Raw genomic sequence first — 25,512 nt, forward strand, 5'->3', positions numbered from 1 at the left:
AGATAGTGCTTATTTGAGAAGTGGTACCTATTTGGTACTAAAATGTGTTGTGCTCCAATAATTGTACCTAATAAGTACCATGAGTACCTAATAGGTACTAACCATTAGAGATGCTCTTAAAACATAAATCAATTTATTATTGTTACCAAATAGACTCTTAATTGTATAAATTCATAATAATATGGTGCAGGGGGCAATATCGAACATCTACCAGAATAACCAAACGCATGCTTTGAAAGAGAATTTTTTTTTATGCTCACCAACCACTGAGAAAAACGATTAATTATTTGTTGTTGCCATGCCATTATTGACATAGAAAATTTAATTTGTATTAAATTATTTGTAGCGTCCTTACAAAATGTGACTGCTGATACGTTGATTACTACGATTGTGACTAGCATATATTGTAGATTTATATATTACTTTGTTGCTCTTAAAGTTTGAATTTCACATGAAAAAGATATATATGTACAATTGATGTTACATCAACACTACTTAGTAGGTACGTCAAAGTAAGTGTAAGCATAAATTTTTATTTTGAAGGAATAAATAATTAGTTATGAATGATGACTTGCGCTAAGATTAGACATTGTGTTTAATTCGCAAAAATAATAAGTATTTCATAAAACAATACAAAATAAGATAAATAGAGTATAAAAAAATTGTTCAGTCAAATTTCAGTCCCTTATATTTTAGCATATTGTTCTGGACCGAGCTTACAAGCCCGGGCACCCAATCACCACGACCTAACGCAATCGAGCTGGCTCCTAGTGTGCGAACATATAACGATTGCTCGACACTCCAACGGTTATATTCCTGGGCCACTTGTAACTTTAGATTCCACCGGAATGATGAGCATTAACTGTTCATCAAGGCTTTCCAGCCGTTTTCCGGCAGCCACTTGATGACTATTAATGTCATCAAGAGCCTTGGCCCAGCGTTGGGGGCTATATATACGTGATTTCATACCATTCAAGAGGTACATATCATTTTAGCACAGAAAACCACACTCCACACTTAAACTGACTTGAGCGTCGGAGTGTCTGCAAGTACACAACCCCCCTCCATTTCAACAGGGGTCACCGAGAACTCAACACCGGCGCGGTCGCATATTCTGATCAGGCACGATCACATATCAAACGCACGATAAGTAAATGATATCATATATATTTATTGATCAATTCAAATAATTGTAATTGTACTTCAAAATCAATATTTTTTGTCAAGTAATCTAGTAGTTAAAATTTCACTTTTTAAAGATAAATAAGTGAGTGTATCATATATTACATATAATGTCACTACTAACTGAGTTATGCTCACGATTACACTTAAAAATCAATATTTATATATACTACCTCCGATATTAAATTAAGTGTATGCGTTAATTATTTTGATTTGTTTGAGAGGAGGAGTTAGTGTTAGATTGTTTTAATGTTTTGTACGAATTTGAAGAATTTTATCTACTTATTCTTTAATTGTTCATTCCTTTGAAGAATTCGATTCCAATATGATAGACCGAAGACTTTTTTTTTTTTGCTAAGAGGAGACAGAAGACTTTGATCTATCATGTTTAATGTATTATATCAATAACAACGATGAAGTAATCGATTAAAGTAGTGGCGGAGCCACAAATGTGCTTAGGGATACACTGTTTGAGTTACATGAAATGTTCGGCGATCATCCATATTAAGTTGAGAGTAACAATATATAAGACTGAATTGAATATCACATTTTAACTTATCATCATTACTCCACGAATGTGATTGATATCATACATTCATTTGGTTCCCTTTTGACTCCAACACAATATTATACTATGTGGAGTGTATTCAATTATACCACACCATGTATTTGAGGAGATATTCTAATAATTAACCTATAAAAATAGTATTTTGATGCAGTTGAATTGAATGTGTAGAAATTTATACTATCATTGCATAATAAGTTATCTCTAAAAGATGTGTTAATTTTTGTGATTTACATCGAAATTGTTGTGTAAATATTTTTGTGATTGTAAGAAATTATGGCATAGTCTAAGATTTGAGTCATGGTGATGGAGCACAAACTCAAAGGCTTACATTTTGCCAATGAGTTAAAAAGGACTATAAATATCTATAAAAAAAATGACTATAAATAAATTTCTAACATACATAAACCATTTTGGTAAAAAATAAATAAACCATGTTATTAATTTTTTTTTTTTTTTATTAAGTTTTTTTAAAGGTCCAAAGTCTTAATTTTAGTTTGTTGAGGTTTGGGCCGGCCCAATAAATAGCGCTAGGTGTCATTTATTAAAAAGAAAAACTTGGCAGACATTAAAATTTATAAACATGAAAGTATTTTCCAACTTTTGCATTCAATTGTGCCAAAAAAAAAAAACTTTGCATTCAATAACCAGTTCTACAATTTTTTTCCTTAGGTTTTGAACTAGTTCTACAATTTTGCTCAGTAAGTACTACTCCGGCAAAAGTTATGGTACATAAGGCATTTCCTTATGCATGGTGCATAAGGATAGGCGCTGATCCCCTACGCGCACCTGCATCGTTACTTCCACCCGCTATTCCGTTTTAGCCTTTGATTCCTTGATCAAATGACTATAAAGAGAATTATTTCTTCACCACTCGTTTATGATAAGTGATGATATGTATCTACAAAGAGAGATTGTGACTTTTTTTCTTTTTTTTTTTGTACAAAGATTACAACTATTTTCAGTTAATCATCTATTATAAGTTAATTAGCATCTCTCAGAATCACAACATTTTAGAACTCTTGATTGTGCTGAGTCATGGAGTCAACTTTATTGTAAGTGGAAATGTCTACGAGAATTGTTTCATATGATTTAAGACGATTAGTATTGCAAGTTTAAGTAGAATATCATCGTATTACTTATTTCATTTGTCATTTAAAAGAAAAGATGATGAATTATTTGTGCGATTTCAAAGAAAAATAAATAAAACGAATTGCCTTAGAATTCAATTTATATTCATTTTCATTTGTTTTTGTTGAATAGACAGCAGTTCAATTGGATCTGTTTGGTTCTATGGAAAGAAAGTGGGAGGAAAGAAAATTACGCAAACCGATGCATGAATTTGGATCATGCATTGGTTTGCGTAATTTTCTTTCCTCTCACTTTTCTTCCATAGAACCAAACTTAGTCTCTATTTCAATATGCTCTCAAAATTTCAAATGATGTTCTAAGTATTTATCTTGTATTTCACATAGTAACACTTAGAACATTGTCACAATTTTTTTAATGGAAAATAGATATATTGTCCCAGTTTGATATACTGCACTAAATTTTTTAAAATAAAGTTGAAATCATAATTTGTAACATTATTAATTAATTTTTTCCATACTGATAATGACCATTATGAATTGAAAATGACTAGGGAGACAAAAATTGTGGCTATTAAAAATTGTGCCTAAAGTTTTAGCTAGGCACGCAGCTTTGCTTCTATAGAAGATCATTTGTTTACAATTTAAAACAAAGAACCATGCAAATTATTTGTCAGAATTTTCAGCTTTTTTCATAGGTCAATAGTTACAATGAGTAGTAGTGAAATGGAAGATGGTGAAAAATAATTTAAAATAAAAATACAGGGAAAGAGTATATAAAAATGAATTAAGAGGCAAAACTTTTAGCCATGCTTGTTAGAATTTAATCAATGAATCAATCATGTCATAGTAAAAGCTAGAAAATTGAATACCAAAAAAAAAAAAAAAACTAGAAAACTGAGAAAAGTGTATTATTGACATGATGTTAGAATTCAATTTTCTCCATCACACTCCCACTTGTCAAACAACCGATTATCCCAAAACCTTAAGGTGTTAGGATAGAGCTATATCAATGGTTTTATATTATTTCTAACACCACACACCTGTTTGAATAAGTAAGGATAAAAGCATATTTCGATTTCGACTATCTCTGTTGTTATTCGTTCAATAAGTGATAGTAAAAGAAATAGTTTAAACAGGGAGAAAAAACATAAATGAATGGTTGAGATGATGACAGCACAAACAACAGAAAAAATGAGTCGGAAAAAATCAAGATTCATACTTACAAATGTGTTATTTACATGTATATGTGGACGTATTCTTGCTAAGAAGACCATATCTTCTTTTTAATTAATGTATTGAATTGTATGGAACACATTTTTAATCAAAAACAAATGTACATAGACGTAACTTAAAAAGAATTCAAGGTGAAAGAAAAATTAAAAATTAGAAACATAGAAAAATGAAAAGAGAGAAAAAAGTTGAAGTGTAATAAGATTTCACCATAAAGGAAAAAAAATGTGAAAATTTGTGTTATATATTTATAAATAATAATACTCCTCCCTTTTTGTTTGTTGTTTTTTTTTCACCCTTTTTATGGTTACATTTGCAAGAGAATGGAAAGACAACTGTACAAGAGTATATTTTAAAAAAAGAAGTTTTTTAACCAAAAAAAAAACTTTTCTAAAAAAGCTAAAACTAAGAAAAATAAGAGCTTAATTAGTTTATTGATCCTAAAGACATTTTAGATTTTATGATGATCCCTTAAAGAAAAAATGTTCAGATTGATCCCTTAAAGACACATTCGTTTCTCACATTGATCCTTTCCGTCAATTTTTTACAAAAAAAAATGTTAGTTTTAGTTGACTGAATTATGAATGTCATTAAGTGTAACTGTTCCACCAAAAACCTTATTAATTTTTAAAATTTTAACCGTTGGAATTTTTTGTTATATTTGGAATTAAAATTTAACGGAAATAACCAATATGGCAAACATATATGTCTTTAAGGGATCAATCCAGACTTTTATTTTTTTAAGGGACCATTATAAAATTTAAAATGTCTTTAAGAGACCCATAAATTAGATAAGCCAAAAATAAATTACTATATTTCTTGTGTTTTGAAAAAAGAACAGAGGAAAAGACAGAAAGTGCAACGTCAGAGTTTAGCAGTAGGGTTCTCCTTTGGTTTGTGGTTTTGGACAAACTCAGTGATTCCCTCTTCTCATCCACATCTCTCTCTCTCTCTCTCTCTCACACACAACAACCAAGTCTATATTTTTGTTCATATTTGTGTGGCTATAGTTGGATTTTTCTTGTTAACATTATCAACTTATATGATTTTCAAACTATGAACAAAAGAAATGTGGATTATTGCTAACTGCACCACCACCTAATTCATCTTCACTTCCATTTAGCACCCTCTCTTGTTTCTTCTACAATCTCAAATAAAAAACAAAACTTGTCTCTTGGGTTGGTTCCAAACCATCACACACACAAACACACCAAACTAGTCTTTGTTCTTGTTCTTGTTGCTTGTTCCTTCTTTTACCTTTCACTACTGTTTTTGGCAAGTTTCTTGTTTTATTTTTTGTCTTTAGATCCAAAAAAAACCTTAGCAACATAAAAAAAAAAAACAAGATCTATATGGTCTAAAACACAACACAAAAACAACCTTAGTTTTCTCAAACTTGTAATAATCATAAGATGGTAAAAAGTTTTATGTTCCAACAACAACAGCAACAGCAACAACCTCAGCAACAACAAGTGATAGAAGAAAACATGTCAAATTTAACTTCTGCATCTGGTGAAGCTAGTGAAATTGGTACTAGTTACTCTCAAGAACAATACTTAGCTCCTCCAACACAAACAGTCAAGAAAAAAAGAAACCTTCCTGGTAACCCAGGTTTGTTTTAAACTTTCTTTTCCTAGTTTCATATTAAAAATCAAAACTTTCTTTGGTTTGTTTGATTAACATGTCATTAATCATCATCTATTAAAACATGAACACACCTCTGATTAGGCGTGTTCTGGTGTCAGAGTGTCTGACACTGACACAACACCAATACATATGATTATATTAAATTATGTTCTTTTTTCAAATTATTATCGGTATCGATGCAATAAATTGTTAATGTTTGGTTATGGGTTAAAAAAAAATTATTTTTTTTGGGTTTTGAAAAATGATAATTTTTTATTTTTCAGACCCAGAAGCTGAGGTAATAGCTTTATCACCAAAGAGTCTACTAGCAAAAAACAGATTCCTTTGTGAGATCTGTAACAAAGGTTTTCAAAGAGATCAAAATCTTCAACTACATAGAAGAGGACATAACTTACCATGGAAGTTGAAGCAAAGAACAAGTAAAGAGATAAGAAAGAAAGTTTATGTATGTCCAGAAACAACTTGTGTGCATCATGATCCATCAAGGGCATTAGGAGATTTAACTGGAATCAAAAAGCACTTTTGCAGAAAACATGGTGAGAAAAAGTGGAAATGTGAAAAATGTTCAAAGAAATATGCTGTTCAATCTGATTGGAAAGCTCATTCAAAAACATGTGGCACTAGAGAGTATAGATGTGACTGTGGAACCCTCTTCTCAAGGTAACAAAAAAACATTCAATGTCATGTGAATTTTTTGAGTTCAGTTTCTGAAAATAATTTAATTCATTCATTTGAATTGAATTGAATCCTAGGTTGACTTTGATATGCATAAATTTCACTTTGTTATTTTTATATTAATATTATACTATACTTTTACATTTATTTTTACATTGGAGAAGATGATGATGATAGGACATTGATATAGTACTCTCCCATAATTCACTAATTCCATTCTTTGTAAAAAGTGGTAATTCCTAGTAAGGAAAATATTCAATGCACTACCTTATAATAGACTATTTGTCTTTAAAGTAATCAGAAAGTTTTGAAAAAGTTTAACATTGGACACAAGGTAAAAATATTTACTTTCATACTTGTGTAATTAACTTTTTTAATTACCAATAAATTTAATTGTATTGATCTTTTGATATTTAATTAAATGAATTAGAATTCTTTTGTCAATTTGTACCAAAAACAAAAAATATTTGTATTATTTACTGCAAAATTTCTTTATTTTATTTTATTTTATTTGAATAGCTTATCATATGATTTAAGAGAACAAGTTAACATGACCCATTATATTATTGGATAGTGACATTTATTAGATAAAATTTAATGTCATGTTATATTTTATATTTAAAATAAATATATTTCAAATAAATTAGGTACATAGAAAAATGTTTAAAAGCAAATAAAAGAGAGAAAAAAAGGGTAAATTTTTATGTAAATTTTGTAATTTTATGTTGACTTTTGAACAGGAGGGACAGTTTTATAACACATAGAGCATTTTGTGATGCATTAGCAGAAGAGAGTGCAAGAGCTATGACAAACATGACAATTCCAATTTTACCCTCACAACAACAACCTTCATCATCACCATCTTCTAATCACATGATTAATCTACAAACCCAATTCAATAATCCTCAATCACAAGAGCTTAATCATGTTTTTCAATTAAAAAAAGAACAACAACAACAAAATCAAAATCAAAATCAAAGTTTCAACCTTTCAGAAATTCCACCTTGGCTTGGACCACCTAATAATGTTGATACTATATCATCAACATCATCAATTTTCTCTCAAAATAATCACTTTTCATCACATAATCAAGAAAACCCTAACCCTAATCTTGTTCATGTTTCTGGGCCCACACTTCCTCCTTACCAAACAGTACCTTCCCCACACATGTCAGCTACTGCATTATTGCAGAAAGCAGCTCAAATGGGTGCAACAATGAACAGAAATGGTTCTGCTTCTTCACCAGCTATGAATATTATGACCCACCAACTTGATTCTGATTCTCTCAACAATGTCTCTGGTCATTTTGGTTTGAATTTGTTGCCATCATCATCATCACATGAACATCAACAAAACAGAACAAGCAATACTACTACTACTACTACTACAACAACACCAACAACATGTTTTAATATTCATGATGTTATGTTTTCGTCTTCGTCATCTCCTTCTGGATTTGAACAAGCACATTTTGATGAAATGTTTAGTGGTATTATGAATTCAAAGAAAGATGGAAAAACTGTCGCGGATGACGGTGGTGGTGGAAATGAAGGATTGACTAGAGATTTCTTGGGACTTAGGCCATTGTCTCATAGTGATATTCTAAGTATTGCAGGGATTGGAAACTGCATGAATGATGAATCTCAAAAGCCATCATGGCAAGGTTAGATTCGTAAAATACAAGAGTATTATCCTACATAAATACTATATATTATGGATTATTTTTTTAATTTTATTTATCTTTTATATAATTTTTATTCTTTTTCATTTTGGAGGATTTACCTTTCTTGAATGATTTCAATATTTTCATTTCTTGTTTATTTATTTATTATTATTATTATTATGAACTTCGACTAATTCAAAAAACAAAGTTCAAACTATCCTCAATTATGCTTATAGTTTAATGGTAAAAATATATTACCACATATCAATAGGATATATTGGATGTATGCGTAAAAAAAATTATAGGGTCGATTGACATTTACTAGTTTTGAAATTCTAATATTGTTTTGTTATGGAAAAAACTAATATTATTATATGGAAGATGTTAATTTATCTAAAAACAGGAAAAGAAGATAAAAAGAAGGAAGCTTCTAAGGTGTATCGACAAATTGAAGTGTTTTGGTTCATTTTCTTTCTAAATCAATAAATTTATAATCACTTTCATGAATCAAACTTTTGTAGTTTAGAAAATATCAATTCATAACAAAAAAAAAAAATACAATTTCATTGTTTATAAGTGTTATGCTAATTTTTTTCATTTTATCATAAAAAAATAGTATTTAATATTCACTATTATGCATAATAAAATTTAGAAAAAATAAATAAATCTTGTTTTGGTGATATTTTTAGTAAATAATACTTAATTATTATAATTTTTCAAATGATAGGAAATACTTTTTTCTCAAAAAATAAAACCATTTAGCTATTAATTTAAAGGCTAAATATACTAATTGATGTCGAATATACCATAGTATTCTCTTATTTAAAAATATAAAAATCGGACAAAATCAAATATTGAAATTTTTTTATCCCTTTTTGTGAAAATGCTCATTTTTTTAGAACATCAAATTTTTTTATCTGATTTTTGTTTGTTTTTATGATGGATAACTCGGATAGTATATGCCTACTTTTTTTCATGATAAAATTGAACTTTGATTAAGAAAGCAACATAAGATGAGCTTTGTGAGACTTTCAACTATTGTGTTCACCTTCTTTGAAAAAAAAGAAAAACTATTGTATTCACCATTTATTTACTATAACTTGGACTTCCAAATAAATAATAGTAATTTCTTATTATGCATCATCGCTGGAACAGAATTTAAAATGCCACTATTTAGTCTTGGACAAATTAATTAAGTAAGAAGGAATATCCTAAGACAAGATGAAAACAACAAGATGAAGACAAAATAACAAGAGTTGGCGACACATGTGCCTATAACAACAATAATATATCCAATAGTTTTATTACATGAAATATAGATATATTCTCCAAATATTTATAAAGTATATGGCACATGAATAAAGCATTGGATTCTTTGTGATGGGGGAAGGATTCATGTATTTTGATACAATATGCATGTTCACTTTGTCTAAATATGTTTTTTCGAAAATAATAATATTCTTTTCTTATTTTTGAGGAGTTTTTTATTTTTTATTTACAAAAGGAGTTAATTAAATACTTCAAAAACTTTTTAAAATAAAAGAGGATTTTTTATACCTGAGTTGGGCACAAGTAAGATTCGGTCCCTAGCTAGGGATGATACTTGATCAAAAGTATTCTTTTTTTATCATATAAATTGAGAAGAAAAAGAAACCTTTTCCAAGGTAATAAAAAAAAGAAAAATGTTATTTAAACACATCTTTTTAACAAAAATACAACAAGAATATATTTTTAGTTTTTTTAATATTATTTATATGTTTCGATAATCGTGCTATGAATAAATAGAATAGCATGTCGTATTTTTGTTTAACTTTTTTATATTGATATAGCATTGCTCTAAAAAAAACCACCCTAAAACATATGAAGAACTGATTCAAGGGATACATTTACAATTATGCATTTAGGATTTTAACATTTACCATTCAAGGTGATTAGCCTAATTTTTATAAGCAACTTTATTATAATGGAAAATGTAATACATATGCATGGTTATTGTCACCCTATATTTATATGATATGTTAGGTCAATGTTGTACGTAGATATATATATGACTAATATGAGTATGGTAAATTGGTAATGAAGGGTTTGATAGTGGCCTTGTCACCTCTAGTTTAATTAAAAAGGCAAACATTTTGTGCAGCAAAAGATTCCTCTGAATCCCAATGCTCTATCTAGTGCAGTGAGCCTTAATCCTTAAAGGCTTAAAAAATTACTTCCTACTATCTTAAATATAGGAGAAAATTTATTTTTTAGATTAATTGAGAATTTAATTCATCTGGACCATATTATGAACCATATACATTAAATTCTCAATGAATCTAAAAAGTAAATTTTCTCTTATATTTATGACTAGAGGGAGTAGGTTCTTACTAGATGGAGTATTTGTGTATTTTATTTTTTATATGCAAATGGATTAATAGGAGTATGTATAAGGATACTAAATTCAATTACAAGATATTGTTGTGTCAAAAAAAATTAGAAGTTTTTTTTTTATAAGCAAAAAATGAATTATAAACCATACAAGAGGTACTCAAAAATTAAAAATTGTTAACCACTATGAAGACATTTGGGTGATTAATTTAATCATAATGATTTTATAAAATCAATTTTAGGGCATCTGTTTATTTAAAGTTTCGCATAAAAATATTTAAAGGTTATTTTTAGGGATTTGGAGTTGCTTAATCCATTTTGAATGAGTCAATTCTTGTCACATCAGTTTCAAAAACTTTAGCAATTTTTCTCTTAAACGAAACAATAAAAGGAAGTAATTGTACTTTTGTTCTCATGTAAAAATAAATATCTTGCGATTATGCAATTTTAATTTACACGCTTTTTTAATCGGTTTTAGGCCCTTAGTTATTTTTAATTTTCTTCCATTGTAATTTTGTAGTCCTCTTTTATGGTATGTTTGGTTGTGAAGAGAAAGTGTGAAAAGAGAAATAGGTGAGAGAATAAAAGAAAAGAGAAATATGTGAGAATTAGAGTAGATTTGATGTGTTGATAATTGAGAAAAGAGAAGTGTTGATTGTTTATTGTTTTTTAAAGTACAAAAATGTCCTTGATTTTTTTCAATTCATTATTTAATTCAAGGGCATAGCGGACTTTTTCAGCATTTTTGCACATTCTTTCCTTTTTCTTCTCAGTCACTTTAGAGGAGAAAACAAAAAGATATGAAACCCACCAAATATTCTTTTCTCTTCTCTTTCTCTCTTCTCTATCTCTCTCAAACCAATCAAAGCCTTAATTTTCTCTCAAATTTATATTAAGTTACTCTCGAGTAAAATTCATTTTCCCTCCTCAATTGATAACTTTGAAACTAAAATTTAGTACTTTTATTTATAAAATTCAGTTTTAAACTCAAATTTATCGTTGAAGTCACTTTTACGGATTTAGATCATTTCCTTCACTCTCCTCTCTATTTCTCTGAATCCTCTCCATCTCTCTCTTAATCTCACTCTCTCTCATTATTATTTAAAAAAAAATATTGAAGAGAGAGATTGAAATTAAGAGAGAAATAGAGAGGATTGAGAGAGATGGAGAGGAGAGTGAAGGAGAGGATCCAATCACCACTTTTACATGCCTCCAACTTATTTTTAATTAAAATCATTTTTACTTCATTTAAAATTAAGAAAATGTTAAACAGTGCCCCCGGGCACTAGTTAAGGATACAAATATAGAAGTTTTATCTCGTAAATTGTGCATTCAATGTTTTAATGATGTGAAAAGTTATTCTCTCCCATCATTAACTTTATCATTTGTTTCCTTTTTTAGTATGTTTAACTAGTGCCCCAGGAGCACTGACCCTTAAAATTAATATTTATCACTTTGAATCACGCTAGTATAAACTAACGTGTTTTTTTTTTGGCTCAATGAAACATTATGATTAATAGTATCAATCATATAAAAAATATGATACGACATGTTCCTACTAGTCATTAATTTATGTGAACAATGAACATACATATATGATACTCATTTTTCATACTCTAGTAGCTTTATTTTTCAGTGAACTTTTTTTTTTTGAAGGACTTTTTCAATGAACTTGGTGATAAAGAAAATGAATGGTGATTGGAGTATATATTTATTTATGTAAGTGGTGAAATTTCTTTATGTGAGAAAAGGAAGTTACAAAAACAGCTAAACAACGTAAAAGGAAAAGAGTGGTGGGATAGCTATAAGGTACTAGCAAGTAGCTAGCAAGCTAAGCAAAAAGCACAATCCCCTATGGCTTATAGCTTATGGCTATGACCATACATTATTCTTGTCCTCTTACTGATTTCTTGGGGTGCTTTTTATCTTTCATTTTCAATTATAAGCACAAGGCAAAACACAACAATCTGTATGTAGTGCTACTTCTAAAAGCTGTGAGTTCAGTGACTCAAAGAATTTTGTTGAATTTTGTTTGTTTTTATTTCTATTATAGGATTAAAACATTTACACTTCTGAAATTTGCTAATTAATTTAAGTGGTAAAAGTTTTGAACTACTTAAAAATCAATTGAAAAAGAAGAACTCACCGTGTGTTTCACAAATTTCGCGATATAGCTTAATCATCATTGATGATGGTAAAAATTTCGTGTACAGTACACATATATAACACTACTACTGGTAATAAATTAGTACTTCATTCGGCCACAAATATAAGTAAAAGTGCACTTTTTAGATTAATTGAATAACAAATGTATTTGATCTGTATTATAATCTGGATACATTAATTATTTAATGAATCTAAAAAATGCAATTTTACTTACAATTGTGGCCGAAGGAGTACCTTATTATTAATATTTCTATTTTTATTTTTAAATATGTGTCCTTAGAATAGAGAGTTTCTCTTTTACTTTTTTTTTTTTTTTGACAAAGTTCTCTTTTACTTCTTATCCTCCTCCTAGTTTGGTGCAAGAGAGTTTCTCTTTAATGATGGATATTATAGAGTCATTATCCTAGTTGACTTGTCAATTTAATTGTAAGACTAAAAAGATGCTTTCTTTCTCTGCCCAAAAACAGTGCCAACTTTTCTGCCTGTTTGACTAGTCCCTCCCTTATCACTTTCTTTCTTCTTCCCTTGCTTGGTTTTCTCTCCAATCCATTACTACATTTCCAAGGTGATCATCATCAATAAAGGGACAAATCTTTTTTAACAATTCAAATGAGTGCTTAGAGTTTTTTTTTTACTTATAAAGTGAAGATATCAAGTGATTAGTTAGTTTGTATTATTAATCAATAATCAAATGTGCATGAGTGATTTTGTAATGCATAAAAAAAGGAAAATAAAGATAAACTATAGTCAATATTGCCAATATTCTGTTAATACAATGAGTTGATATTTTTATTCACTTGTAGTCAAACTAGGGTTTTACCCGTGCTTCGCACGGGTGGATTAAATTTAAAATTAAATTTTTATAATATCAATGATAAGAATTTTGGGAGATTAAAACTTAGACTAAAATTATGATGTATCATTGAAAATATTTTTGTATAATTATTTTATGATAAATATTTTGACTATTAGAGATGACAATGGGTAAGGTATGGTAAGAGTACTATGATACATATTCTCATACCCGCACGTTGAAAAAATACATGTCTCCATTCTCATACCCGTTTGGGTAACAACCTTTGTACCCGTGTCCAGGGACGGACATAAGGGGAGGCAAGTAGGGGCTGAGACTCCCCCTCTTGTCGTATTTTTTTTTTGATACACTTGTTCTAGATACATATATACACATAAATTGATATTTGAGAGATGTGTTTAAAGATTAGTAACTACCTTTTGGTGCAAAACATGTACCCACAACATAGTAATTGTAACAATTTACTTTAAAATATTTTGATAATATATATTATACATTACTAAAGTCCAAATTTAATTAAGTTAGTTCTGATTATTTGCTACAAGTGAGAGATTATTTTCTGCTATGAAGATTGTGAAAAATAGGTTGAGAAACAAGATAGAAAATGAATTTCAAACTAATTATGTGATTACTTACACCGAGAGAAGAATTGCTAAAAAATTTAATACAAATTCGGTTGTAGATGAATTTTATGATATAGAGCAATGTCGTGTACAATTTAGATAAACAATGTGATGTATTTTTTATTGAGTATATTTAAATATTATTATAATTATTATTTATTTAATATTTATTATTTAGTTATTCCGGCCTCCCGTTTTATAGATTTATGGATCCGTCCCTGCCCGTGCCCATACCATATGGTACCTAAGTATCCATATCATACCCGTTACCCGCATTTTTACGAAAAACTTATCGATCAATTATAAAATATCACATAATTTTAAGAGAATTAAAAAAAATTAAGAGATTTTAATGTCGACTAATGAAAATTATAAACAAAATCATTACCAACCTCATGCTAAAATTCATATATTTGTTGATATATTCACATTGAGTTTGCATTATCTTATAAATAAACATTTTTATTAAAAATGTATAAGGTTTAATAGAGTTTTATTTTTTAAAATTGATATACATATATTATTATATAATAATATAAATAAAATAAATAGATATATATTATGTGGGTACGTGGGTATGTGGTGGGATATAAAATAAATTGATATACATACTCGCACCCATACCTGCTCATTTTTATGGGTAATTACTCATACCAATGCCTGTATCCAAATGTGGGTTTTACTCTACCCGTTGCGGGTATTTTTTCCGGGTGCCCACTGTGGATGGGTCAAATTTTCATCCTTATTGACTAATCATATTTAAGAGACACGTAGTAAAGAAAATACACAATATTTTTTAATAATTATTGACTATAATTTGTTTTGCAACTATAATAAAGAAAATACACAATTTCTTATTAAAAAAATACACAATTTTTGTTTTTTAATGTAGAGCTGTTAAAATAGACTAACTTGTTTGGTTGTCTTGCCAAACCCGAATATATATAGAGTTTGAACCTTAAAATATTAGCCCGATTCTTTATTATGGCTTTTAGCCCGATCATAATATTCAGTTTAAAATACGGGCTAGCCCATATGGGACACATGTAGCCCGTTATTATATATGCCTTTGGAATTGATGCAATTTACCACAACAACTGTTCAAATTCCTTAACATGTGTAGACTCGAATGCTACTTAACATGTTAAGTGTTAACCATTTCATTTGAGTAAACAAAAATCCAAATCCGCAAAACGGGGAACACGGTGATCCAACACAGTATTTACATAATAAATAAATTATGTTAGCAACACACACCTGTTCAATAAATATATTAGATCTTTAGCAAAATAGTACGTACAGTACAGGGTTGATACAATTACCAACTGAAACTACCAGCAAATAGTTACAACAATAAATCAACATTGGAGCAAGTATACCATAATCTTAACCAACACAAAACATTGCCTATATAATGAATGACATTCCTAACTAACAATGAATACCTAAATTAAATACACAGAAAAATTTCCCAACAGAGGCAATACCATAAGAATAATAGCTAAACTCATATTATTTATTAATTAACCAAATCATTGGAGGCTATAAATTAGGGTTCCAAAAATATGTTACCAATTTAACTATCAGAAAATTCAGTTGAAAACTATATAGTAAACCAATTTAATAGACAGAAGAGAAGACTAAACTAAAATGAAACTGTACATAATAATTATAGAATAAAATTTTGTATGTAGCTTTAACCAAATCAGGACAACAATTTAACTATACAATTTTGACCATTTCTCGATTTGTGTGTGTCATCATTGCGCAGGGGCCATGCTAATCTTCTCTGTATCGTTCCAATTTTATCGGATGTCCCCAAGGGGACAAACACTACCGTTCTCTGCTTCTATATAAACACCGAATTAGGCGTAAATGTGGTCGATGTGGGACAAGCGAACGAACACTTCTCAAACATTTGGGTGTATGCAAGATGCATCTACTATCTCATTGAGCTGATGTGATTTTCATTTCAGATTAAACCAAATTTTGTTCATATCCCTCACTCTATAGAATTAAAGAAGATGAGCAGCAACTGGAGTTGCGTAAAGAGCAACTCAATCTCCAAGTAAAAGATACATTACAGAAGTTAGCATCTTTTGAGGAAAAACCTTGGGCTATATGTACTACGCCGATGACATTGATGACTTGAAGAAAAAGCTCAGTGGATTTATTAGTGTTTAGGCTTTAAAAGTCAGTCATGTACCATATGATTTTCTATACTGTATTTGTTACAGAAATAGTAATGTGTGTTTGGTTTCATAATTGTTTCGGGTAAACAATTATCTCGTAGCAATGCTTCTCATTGTATGAATAATGTATGATGGTTCATAATTGAGCAAATTCAAGGATGAACTGTTGCTGGAAGTGGAACTGCGCCACCACTGCCAGGATTTGGAACCTCGACACCAGGATTTGGCACAAAGGTGTCGTCACCACCTGGAACATAGCTTCCACCAGCTGGTGCTAATCCTGGTCCTGATTCTGCGCCGGCGCCATTTGGTGGAGTTTGAGGTGTATAACCAAACCAAGGTGGCAACATTCGCCCGAAGCCTGGAATCCCATCAAAATGGAAAAACCACTGAGGCTCTTTCTTATCATCGGTGTTTGAGTTTTTCGGAATAATATTGTGTGCTTGGCAAGTAGTGTTAAGCAGCATATTGTTAATGAGAATTAGTGCAAGGAAAAAGGAAGCTTTGTAAGCCATTTTATCACAGGTCTTTTGAATATTGAAATAGGTTTTTGTGTTTGAAACTATAAGAGAGTGGCCGAGTATTATATAGTTCCTTGTTCTGTTGTATTTGGTGTCAAAATTTACGGTGAGTTAATTGTGTCTTGCACAATGGAACTAACATGGCATTGAACCTCTCATTTGTTGGTTGATATTTTGTGACTCAGTGAATTGCAGTACACTGCATTCTTTAAATGGTAAGTGTCATTTTGGCCTCACTTTTATTACATGCTATCTGTGGAAGAATGTTACCAATAGTTATAGCGGCCACTAAATGAAGCTTTCACATGGCTCAGTCATGTTTAACTATCTGAAGAAAACTATGAATTGCTTCTAGCTTCATTCTTAATGTCGGTCGGCAGACATATTTATTGTTTCGTTGACACTAATTAATCGTCGTTTACTACAAGTAATTAACCAAATAAAAAAATAATCCTTCTTGAATTCATTGTGTTGATATAGGCATTACAACAAAGAGTTCGAACTGAATAAACAGATTTCAAGAGTTAGGCTTTTCTTCAGAAAATCTAGGAAGTTGTACCAGTGAGTTTACTCGGGTGACACCTTCTAGAGCTAACCAGTTTTGATCTTCAGCTGTTGATGTTCCATCTTCAACATCAACAGATTCTCCTCCTACACATTTCTCAATTTCTTCTGAGGATCTAACAGTGTAGTTCCTTCGCAAAGATGGCTCGGACTTTTGACCTTCGTCCAACTCAACTGGATTACTCAAATCGTTGTTATTCTGGATGGTTGCGGAAGAATAGCATTGTTCATCACAATCAGATTCTTCTGAGTTGATTTTCCCATCCAAAAATAGGCACAAAACAGCACAGTCGTCCATTTTTGAAGTCGGATATTTATGTTTCCACTCTCGTGCGGCAGATTCCACTATAACCCTCGCTGCTGATGATCGATTCGGTGCTGATGATACTATCTCCACCACCTCTTCATTGCTCAAAACATCCCAGATCTGCACAAACACCAAAAGATGATACAAGGTTTGAGACGTAACATTAAACTTCTAAAAAGTGTCATTGTTCATTACAGATCTAAAAATTTGCCTCTGCTAATTACATGTCTTATTTCACTGTTCACAACATGACTTAATTATTTAAACAATTTCTGAAATAGAAAAAACAAACAAACTGAACAATCAAATAAACAGTAGATGTGAAATTGAAATTTCTTACCCCGTCCGAGGCAAGAACAATGAACTGGTCTTTGTCTGTGAGAAGCCGGTGCGTAAATTCAGGTATAGAAATGACACCATACTCCTTCAAGCAAAAATCTCCGAATGCTCTAGCCATTGCTAATCCTGGTGCATCATCATAAGGTAACCACACCCTAGGAACTTCTGGTTCATCTTCCAATGCAAATACCCTACCTTTGCACTTCTTAATTCTTTCTGCTTCTCCTATAAGAGTATTCACATCAAAATTTGAAAAGTTAACAACAAGCTAAAAAACATGAACAGAAGGGGTCAATGATGATTTCATTAGACTTACTTGGCAAATCAGGTTTCAAATCAACGGTCAGCTGAATCGCCACCATCGAGTCATTGCTATCCTTAATTCTTTCTGCTTCTCCTATAAGTCATTGCTATCCTTAGATCCCATGATTGCTCTTGAATCACCAATATTTCCCATGAACAAATTTGAACCCTGAAAAAGCGAAGAAATTAACGGTTCAAGGATAATCTTGTAAACTGGACCAATTTGTACTCTCTAAATCTTGAGCTTGATTAATAGAAGCAACCAATGATACAATACAGTATATATTATCATTACCCTAAACCCTAAAAACAAATAAATAATAAAAATTATATGTTCCTTTAAACATTGAAGATTAAGGAAGATGAAAAATTTACTAACCTGATATTCTGCAGTTTCATATGCCACAACCAGCACTTGTTCATTCTTACCAGCAGATCAAAAAACATGGTAGTTGGTCATTTTACCCTAAACAAAACAACACAAAAATCAGATTAAAAAAATTATATGTCACTGGTGTTGGAGCAACAGTAAAGAAAGACAAGATGTAGCAAAATCCTTCATCCAACTTCTGCTGAAATAAATACAGCATCTGTCTTCGAACTGTAGCTTGAACCTTGTAGCCCTATATCAACAAAATCAAATCACAACCACAAAAGACACCAAGAAAACCAAAAATCCATACACCAAATCCAATGGAAAAACAAGAACAAGCTCAAAACAAAACAAACCCAAACACAATCAAAAAACAAAACATCAAAACAAATCCACAAAACACAAAAACAAACTCAAAATAACAAATCCAATTCCAAATAAAAAGCAAAACATCAAAATAAATCTAAAACCAAATGAAACAAACCTTAGTATCAACAAGAACCATTTCAACCGAAGTAGAATAAAACAAAACTCACCTTGTATGCACAAATAGGTCGGACATAAACTCCTCTGCAAAAACAGGGCAAACATGAAGAAATATGAGCGATAAAAATGAGCACAGTCAAAAAACAAAACATCAAAACAAATCCACAAAACACAAAAACAAACTCAAAATAACAAATCCAATTCCAAATAAAAAGCAAAACATCAAAATAAATCTAAAACCAAATGAAACAAACCTTAGTATCAACAAGAACCATTTCAACCGAAGTAGAATAAAACAACCTCCCAAAGCTTAGAAATCTGGATCTTGAACCTCCAAAAGCTTAGAAATCCGGATCTTGAACCCCCAAGCAGTTCTCCCAGGAACAACATCGGACAAACAATCAAACCCAGACCTAAAAGCCATCACCGATTGCATAGCAAAAACGAATACAGGAAGAAACAAAAAGAGGAGAGAGTGAGATGATGAGAAAACCACCAGAAACCAACCCACATATATAGCCAAAACGAGGACGAACGACGACAAAGGAAATGGAAAAGGAAGACGAAAAAGCCTGCCGGACCAAAAGGTGAAAAGGAGCCGAGCAAAAGCCTGGCGGACGCAAAGGCAAAAAGGGAATCGACATGGAAGGGGATTTGGAATGGTGAACAGGAGCAGAAAACCCAAATTTTGCGATCTACAGTGTCACTTTGGGCGTCTCGGACTGTAAGGTTTATTGATAGTCAATAATTTTAATTCATATTAAATTTTACTATAGTCAATAAAGTTAGCAAAAAATGTGTTTTGGCCTTTGTTATAGAGACTAAAAAGCACACAGTACCCAAAAACAAAGAGAGACAAAAAGCACACAAGTTCTTTTACAGAAGAAGCACACAAGTTATATTTCTTATTGGAAAAAAAGTACTTATAGGAATTAAAATCAAATTTTGCAAAGATAAAAAGTTTATTTACGTACTTCATAAAATATCAAAATCAATGCCGTGAGCTTCGATGTTTTCTCTCCCCATCCCCGTGAATTTTTTATTCCCCTGAATTTCCAATTTTGCCCTCGAAAAAATTTCGGTTCGTAGAAACCGAAGTTTTTTTTTGCCTTGAAAACAAATTTCGGTTTCTAAAAACTAAAATTTACTCTGAATTTGCACTAGTAAAAATTTGGTTTCTACGAACTGAATTTTTCTGCAATGACAAAATTAGAATATTGAGGGTATAAAAGATTCACGGGAGATGAAAAGAGAAAACATCGTAAGCTTCTGTTACAATATTCTAATGGGTTTGTTAACAAAATCAGTGCCCAACGGATTGGAGTCTAAAAAAATTGGAAACTTCTTTTCCCACCCCCCATATTCATATGTTAGGCAAAAAGCTGATCCCTAATTATTTTAATCAAACCTCAACTGAAATATTATATTATTATAAAATAAAATTTAAAAATTACATTAATACACTGGGTACTTTTTCCTTAGCTATTTCCCACCTTCTTGAGCCATTTTGAGTGCTTCTCGCAGCTGAGAGGTCTAAGCCCCACCTATTTACATGGGGCAGCTAACGATCATTCAAACTAAACCAAAACTAAAATAGTGGAAAAATAGCCAACAACAGCTTGTGTTATTGTTCATTCATTAATGAGGCAGACACAAATCCACTAATAAGAAACTTGTCATTTCATGCATGTTTTTGCTTGTGTACAAAAGGAAAAACATCATTAATTGTGTCTTAATTTTCTAAGAGAGTCAAAGTTTTGGCACAAAACTAAAATGTTAAAAAGACCAAAGATCAAAGACGAAGGGAGTATAAGCTACTTCAACTGTTAATTTATCAAACATTACAAATTCAATCAGTTAACGTATCTACTATAAACTAGCTTACTAGTTATTCACTATAAGCTAGCTTATCAATTTTACTCATTTTTTTGCCAGAGTCAATATTGATTGTGTTGTTCAAAAACACACTTCTAAATAATTTGTCACCTGAAAATACATAAGAAAAATTGAAGCAAGGAAGTTGAAAAATAATACAGTCCAATAAATGGATCTTGCCTTATTGATGATGCAATTTTTCTCCAACAAGCCAAACTCAGTTGGATTGTCTTGGCAAAAATAGATTTTGAAAATCTAATTCAAAATTACTCAGTTGGAGTTTAGCTTTGTCTCAAAAATCCATAGCTTCATCTAAAACTTCAGGAACTTTACATATCTAATGAAATCTTACAACAAAGGCTTGAAGTGGTTAATACATTACCATCGCATACGGTCTCTTATCTTTCGGCTCAACTAACCGAATAGTGAATATTGAACTATGCTACATAAACTTTCGAAAATATATTTATTTTGAAGGCTGTTGAGAAGCATCGGTTTGCTCTTGTTTTGAACCAGTAATAGCTGCAGTTGCTGCTGCTGTCATGGCAGCTGCAGCCGCACCCATCTTTACACCACCTGCTGCCTTCATTGCACCTGCTATTTTAGCAAATGCCGCTATGCCTCCAACAAGGATGGCTCTAAATGCAACTGTCGGTTTTACTGCCATAACTAATAAGGGATAACCTGCAAAATGCAAGTCAAACTGATATATTTTAAAACCGAATAAATTCATAAAAAACAACACAGGATGATCATGTGACATGCTACAGGGACATGGTTCTCATCAACTAAGCAACATCAACAACCTAAATGAACGCAAATAGACTAATTGTGAACATTCATGATTTACTATTTAATGCTTGGAAAAGATAGCACTTCATCATGCTCATTGCATCTTGGCAATATAGTAGGGCAGAGATAATTCCATTTTTAACAGTATTTTGGTATTACAATTTACAAACAGCCATAAAACAAATTCCAGGGACAAAAATTATATGCATAAATAATACATAAATGGAAAAAGATATGCATGAAGATATATATGCAGTCTAAAAAAGAGAATTATCAAATTCCACTTTCTGATAGAATGTATTGTTGTCTAACATTTAAACTTGCTTCCATTAAGCTTTTGCGTAAAGATCTGACGAATGGAATACCATGCCTAAAATAAAACCTCAAGGAAGAATAATCACTTTCAGAAGCTGATGGTCTTAACACAATACTCAGAAATGATGCCATAATTAAAACATATTAGATCCACTCTGATATATAGTTTTATTGAAATTTTGGTTTATGATGATAGATATCAATGCATATATTAAGATCCTGTCTAGTGGAATAAGGCTTATTGTTGTTGTTTTGTTCTATTCATTCTCATCGTCCGAGTTCAACTACAAGATTAGCATATACTTCATTCATACTAGAGAAGCCTCTATAAGCTGGGTTTAAAGTTGGAACTGAGAGACTGATGTTGATTTTCTCTGTTATTGAGACTTAAGGAATAAATATGATTTTTTTCCATTTAAATCCTTACAAACGCCAAAACTTTGAAGATCATGTGCATAGGCAATTAGCTCTATCATAAATTGGAGAAATATGTAACTAAGCAGACCCTATAAAGCAAAAAACACCTATCAAAGAAGATCCAAAGCCCTTTTAAATGATGCCCTCTAAGAACCGTAAGACAGAGAAAAGGGGGGAAAATAGTTCAAACTAGAACCATTGAAAAAATAGTTCAAACTTCAAACTATAACTTTAAATATGAATAGTAAAATACCAATGATATGCACAGATCACGCGGTGTTTGTTATTATGTTCAAATGATGATAAATGCATCCAAACTCAAGCAATTTGGTGTTGAAGGTAATATCAGAATCAGTTTCTCATAACAACTATCATCCAATGCAACTTTGACTCTCAGTGGACTCGTAACTTTTATCTCTTATTCTTATACTGAAAGATCACATACCAATACGCCAAAACAGCGTCAACACAAGAAATATATTTGTCAACAATTCCAATATTAATATTCCCCATCAATCATCACAGAAACCTTTCTCCTTTTTTTTTCGTTTGTCCTATTTCTTCCTCTGTCGTCAATCAAAGGTCGCAGAATATAGTGGCTTGTTCAAATTCCTCTACACAATAGTGCTATAACCGACCTCTATTTGACAACACTTAGTACTACTAAATAGCCTATTGCGTAAAAATAGCGATTTGTTCAAATTCTGCTACTATAGCCATTATTGAACTACACAGACAACTAATCAAGACATCTCGTTCTCTCTTAGAATCGAAAGTTTCACCTAACTCAAACCTACAAAACCGGCTTATAAGATGAGGATTGCCCAGGTCATCTGACATCCGATGCGAGACTCTTAACATTCTCATTATACTATTAGAATTTCAGAAATCCTTTCCCTGCAAGGTTTGCCTAATTGCCTCTAAAAAGCATAACATTGCATAAAAAACCCCTTTTTCTCAAACTCATTTAACATGAAGCAAGCAAGTTGAAGCATGAGTAGTAAAAAGTCCTCATTTTGATCACTTTTCATAATTAATAACTTTTAATATCATAAATTCACAATCAACCCAACTAAATAAACCCTAAAAAACATAATTTTGCCCCAATTCATAATCTTAATAAAATTCTTCAGAATTGAACAGATAATTTTGATGGAATGTAAAAGAGTATATATGATGCAGCAAGATAAAGCTCGAGAGAGAAAATAAAATAAAAAAAAAGGATGAAATTGAAAAATAGTCAAACCTGGAATTGTTGGAAAGATGATGATACCTGAAAAATGAAGAAACCCTTTAGAAAATGATGATGATATTTACGTGAGGAGTGAAATGAAAGACGCAACGAATCTAAACCTCAGTGTTTCCTTATACCTCGGACCTAGAAATTAGGAGGTGATGTCTGTGTCTAAAACGACAACAACAACAACGTCGTTTCTATACACCTCAGTGTTTCTTTTTTGAATAAAATAAAAAAATTTACAAAGGAAAAATTAAGTTTTTTTTTTTTGTAGCCATGAGAAAAATTAAGAGTTTAATTTCTATGCACATTATTTAATAAATTAAATGTGTAAATTAAGAGTTTTACACATGCAACTAACGATGTATTGTCACATTATTTAATAAATGTGTCACGTTATATATTTATAAACACAATATATGATGTATCAACATGTGTAAAATAAATTTACATTGACAGGGTCTGAGAATTCCTTTAGAGAAGAACCACGCTAAATAGTTAGGGACCATTTCCACCAATTTCAACAATTACAAAAAGTAGCGAATGAAAAAACGGAATAGGAGATTTCACACGTTAAAAAAGGTGTATATAAATTAAATTCAAGAATTATATCTAGATTTGATAGGTTGTTCTATTTTTAAGGATGTGTCGGTTGCTGAGATGAGAAGATTATTAGGTTGGATGGCAAAGGGGGGTTGGAGGTGGCGTAAGAATCTTGTTGCGGAATATTGATTGTTGTCTGTTTTAAGGTTGATGTGATTAATAAATGACGTTGGAATCTGGATCCCGACTTTGGCTACTCCCTCCGTCCCAAAAAGGATGACCCATTTGCAAAAAAAATTTGTCCCATAATACTTGAGCCATTTCAACTTTTTATATTATTTTTCCATTTTTACCCCTTATAAATGCTTTTGGAGAATCTACTTTTTGTAATCATTATTGGACAGAAAAGTGCCTTTGAGATCACAATTGTTGCTATCCATGCAAATAGTACACGTTTCTCTGCATCAAACCTTGGACGGGCTGTAGCGGCTAAGAACATAACTTTTCCAATAAAATTTTTACTTTTACAAGTGCGTAATGGATCTTCTTCATCTGGTAGCAAATAATAATTCTGGGACTTCTTTGTCATTTGAAACCATTTCTCATCTATATGAATGATGTTATACATCCCTAAAAAAGTTGGATCATGAGGCAGCGAACTAGCATCAAGCATTGATATACAAAATTGCAATCGAGTTTTTTTGTTCTCTTCCCTTAAAAAAGGCTTCACGGCATTTGAATGCTTTCGTAAAACCCCCATCTTTAGATACCTATGCAAAGTGCTCTTACTCATATTCATTGCACTAGAAGTTGATCTAATAGACGTCCTTTTACGCATAGGAATATCACGAAGTCGATTAAAATCAACTTGAATTCTCTTACGACCAACATTTTTAGTTAGTTTGTGGGAAACATCAACATAGACACCAGAATTTCTTCCTTGTTTCCAAATACGCTGAATAGTGGATCTTGAAACTGAAAATTGTGATTTAACCATATCAATGGCCCCTCTTATAAGTCTTCCTTCAACACTCTTACCCAAAAGAGTATTATATATCGCCATTCTATCCTCATTACACAAACTTTTCTTTCTTGTTGGTGCCTGTGTTACTTGTGAACTTGTAACATCATCGACACTATCTTCTTCTGCAAAAATGAAGTAAATTAATTGAATCAATAAACACATTCCAAAAATAAGTGTGTAGTAATACCATAGAATTAT

At 31.0% G+C, this 25,512-nt stretch overlaps 3 protein-coding genes, 1 long non-coding RNA gene and 1 other non-coding gene across 10 annotated transcripts; 1 reads left to right on the plus strand and 4 right to left on the minus strand.

Annotated features, from left to right (window-relative positions):
* The first annotated feature begins 4,908 nt into the window (after positions 1-4,908).
* On the plus strand, positions 4,909-8,157 carry LOC123883029 (protein indeterminate-domain 7). The gene is made up of 3 exons (XM_045931715.1): positions 4,909-5,679; positions 5,979-6,375; positions 7,131-8,157. Exons 1-3 carry the CDS (start codon positions 5,481-5,483, stop codon positions 8,056-8,058), a joined length of 1,524 nt encoding a protein of 507 aa, XP_045787671.1. The 5' UTR covers positions 4,909-5,480; the 3' UTR covers positions 8,059-8,157.
* Positions 8,158-15,751: 7,594 nt separating this feature from the next.
* Positions 15,752-15,854, minus strand: LOC123887757. The gene has a single exon (XR_006801757.1). It is a non-coding gene; the product is annotated as a U6 spliceosomal RNA (small nuclear RNA).
* Positions 15,855-16,288: 434 nt separating this feature from the next.
* Positions 16,289-17,032, minus strand: LOC123883035 (putative cell wall protein). The gene has a single exon (XM_045931726.1). It carries the CDS (start codon positions 16,731-16,733, stop codon positions 16,371-16,373), a length of 363 nt encoding a protein of 120 aa, XP_045787682.1. The 5' UTR covers positions 16,734-17,032; the 3' UTR covers positions 16,289-16,370.
* Positions 17,033-17,170: 138 nt separating this feature from the next.
* LOC123883032 (probable protein phosphatase 2C 52) lies at positions 17,171-20,124 on the minus strand. 6 transcript variants are annotated; one of them, XM_045931719.1, is made up of 7 exons: positions 19,366-19,852; positions 19,162-19,195; positions 18,632-18,718; positions 18,365-18,421; positions 18,266-18,326; positions 17,951-18,174; positions 17,171-17,730 (listed from the first exon to the last, which is right to left on the minus strand). In XM_045931719.1, exons 4-7 carry the CDS (start codon positions 18,404-18,406, stop codon positions 17,257-17,259), a joined length of 801 nt encoding a protein of 266 aa, XP_045787675.1. In that variant the 5' UTR covers positions 18,407-18,421; positions 18,632-18,718; positions 19,162-19,195; positions 19,366-19,852; the 3' UTR covers positions 17,171-17,256. The 6 variants fall into 6 exon arrangements, with proteins under 6 accessions (XP_045787675.1, XP_045787674.1, XP_045787679.1 ...); XM_045931718.1 differs by having other exon boundaries at positions 18,632-18,875; XM_045931723.1 differs by having other exon boundaries at positions 18,266-18,421; positions 18,632-18,875; positions 19,366-20,124.
* A 1,007-nt stretch (positions 20,125-21,131) lies between these two features.
* Positions 21,132-23,968, minus strand: LOC123883036. Its single transcript, XR_006800102.1, has 2 exons — positions 23,757-23,968; positions 21,132-21,670 (listed from the first exon to the last, which is right to left on the minus strand). It is a non-coding gene; the product is annotated as an uncharacterized LOC123883036 (long non-coding RNA).
* Between the last annotated feature and the right edge of the window lie 1,544 nt (positions 23,969-25,512).

The sequence above is a fragment of the Trifolium pratense genome, linkage group LG5 (genome assembly GCF_020283565.1).
Source record: "Trifolium pratense cultivar HEN17-A07 linkage group LG5, ARS_RC_1.1, whole genome shotgun sequence".
Classification (NCBI taxonomy): Eukaryota; Viridiplantae; Streptophyta; class Magnoliopsida; order Fabales; family Fabaceae; genus Trifolium; species Trifolium pratense.

Bases quoted from the DNA above. Each gene is read 5' to 3' on its own strand.
- LOC123883029 (XM_045931715.1), top strand. From the start codon at position 5,481: ATGGTAAAAAGTTTTATGTTCCAACAACAACAGCAACAGCAACAACCT. The intron at 5,680-5,978 runs GTTTGTTTTAAA...TTTATTTTTCAG, and splicing joins AAACCTTCCTGGTAACCCAG to ACCCAGAAGCTGAGGTAATA. The intron at 6,376-7,130 runs GTAACAAAAAAA...ACTTTTGAACAG, and splicing joins TGTGGAACCCTCTTCTCAAG to GAGGGACAGTTTTATAACAC.
- LOC123883035 (XM_045931726.1), bottom strand. From the start codon at position 16,733: ATGGCTTACAAAGCTTCCTTTTTCCTTGCACTAATTCTCATTAACAAT.
- LOC123883032 (XM_045931720.1), bottom strand. From the start codon at position 18,406: ATGGGAAATATTGGTGATTCAAGAGCAATCATGGGATCTAAG. The intron at 18,175-18,265 runs GTAAGTCTAATG...ATACTCTTATAG, and splicing joins TTTGAAACCTGATTTGCCAA to GAGAAGCAGAAAGAATTAAG. The intron at 17,731-17,950 runs GTAAGAAATTTC...GTGTTTGTGCAG, and splicing joins TTGTTCTTGCCTCGGACGGG to ATCTGGGATGTTTTGAGCAA.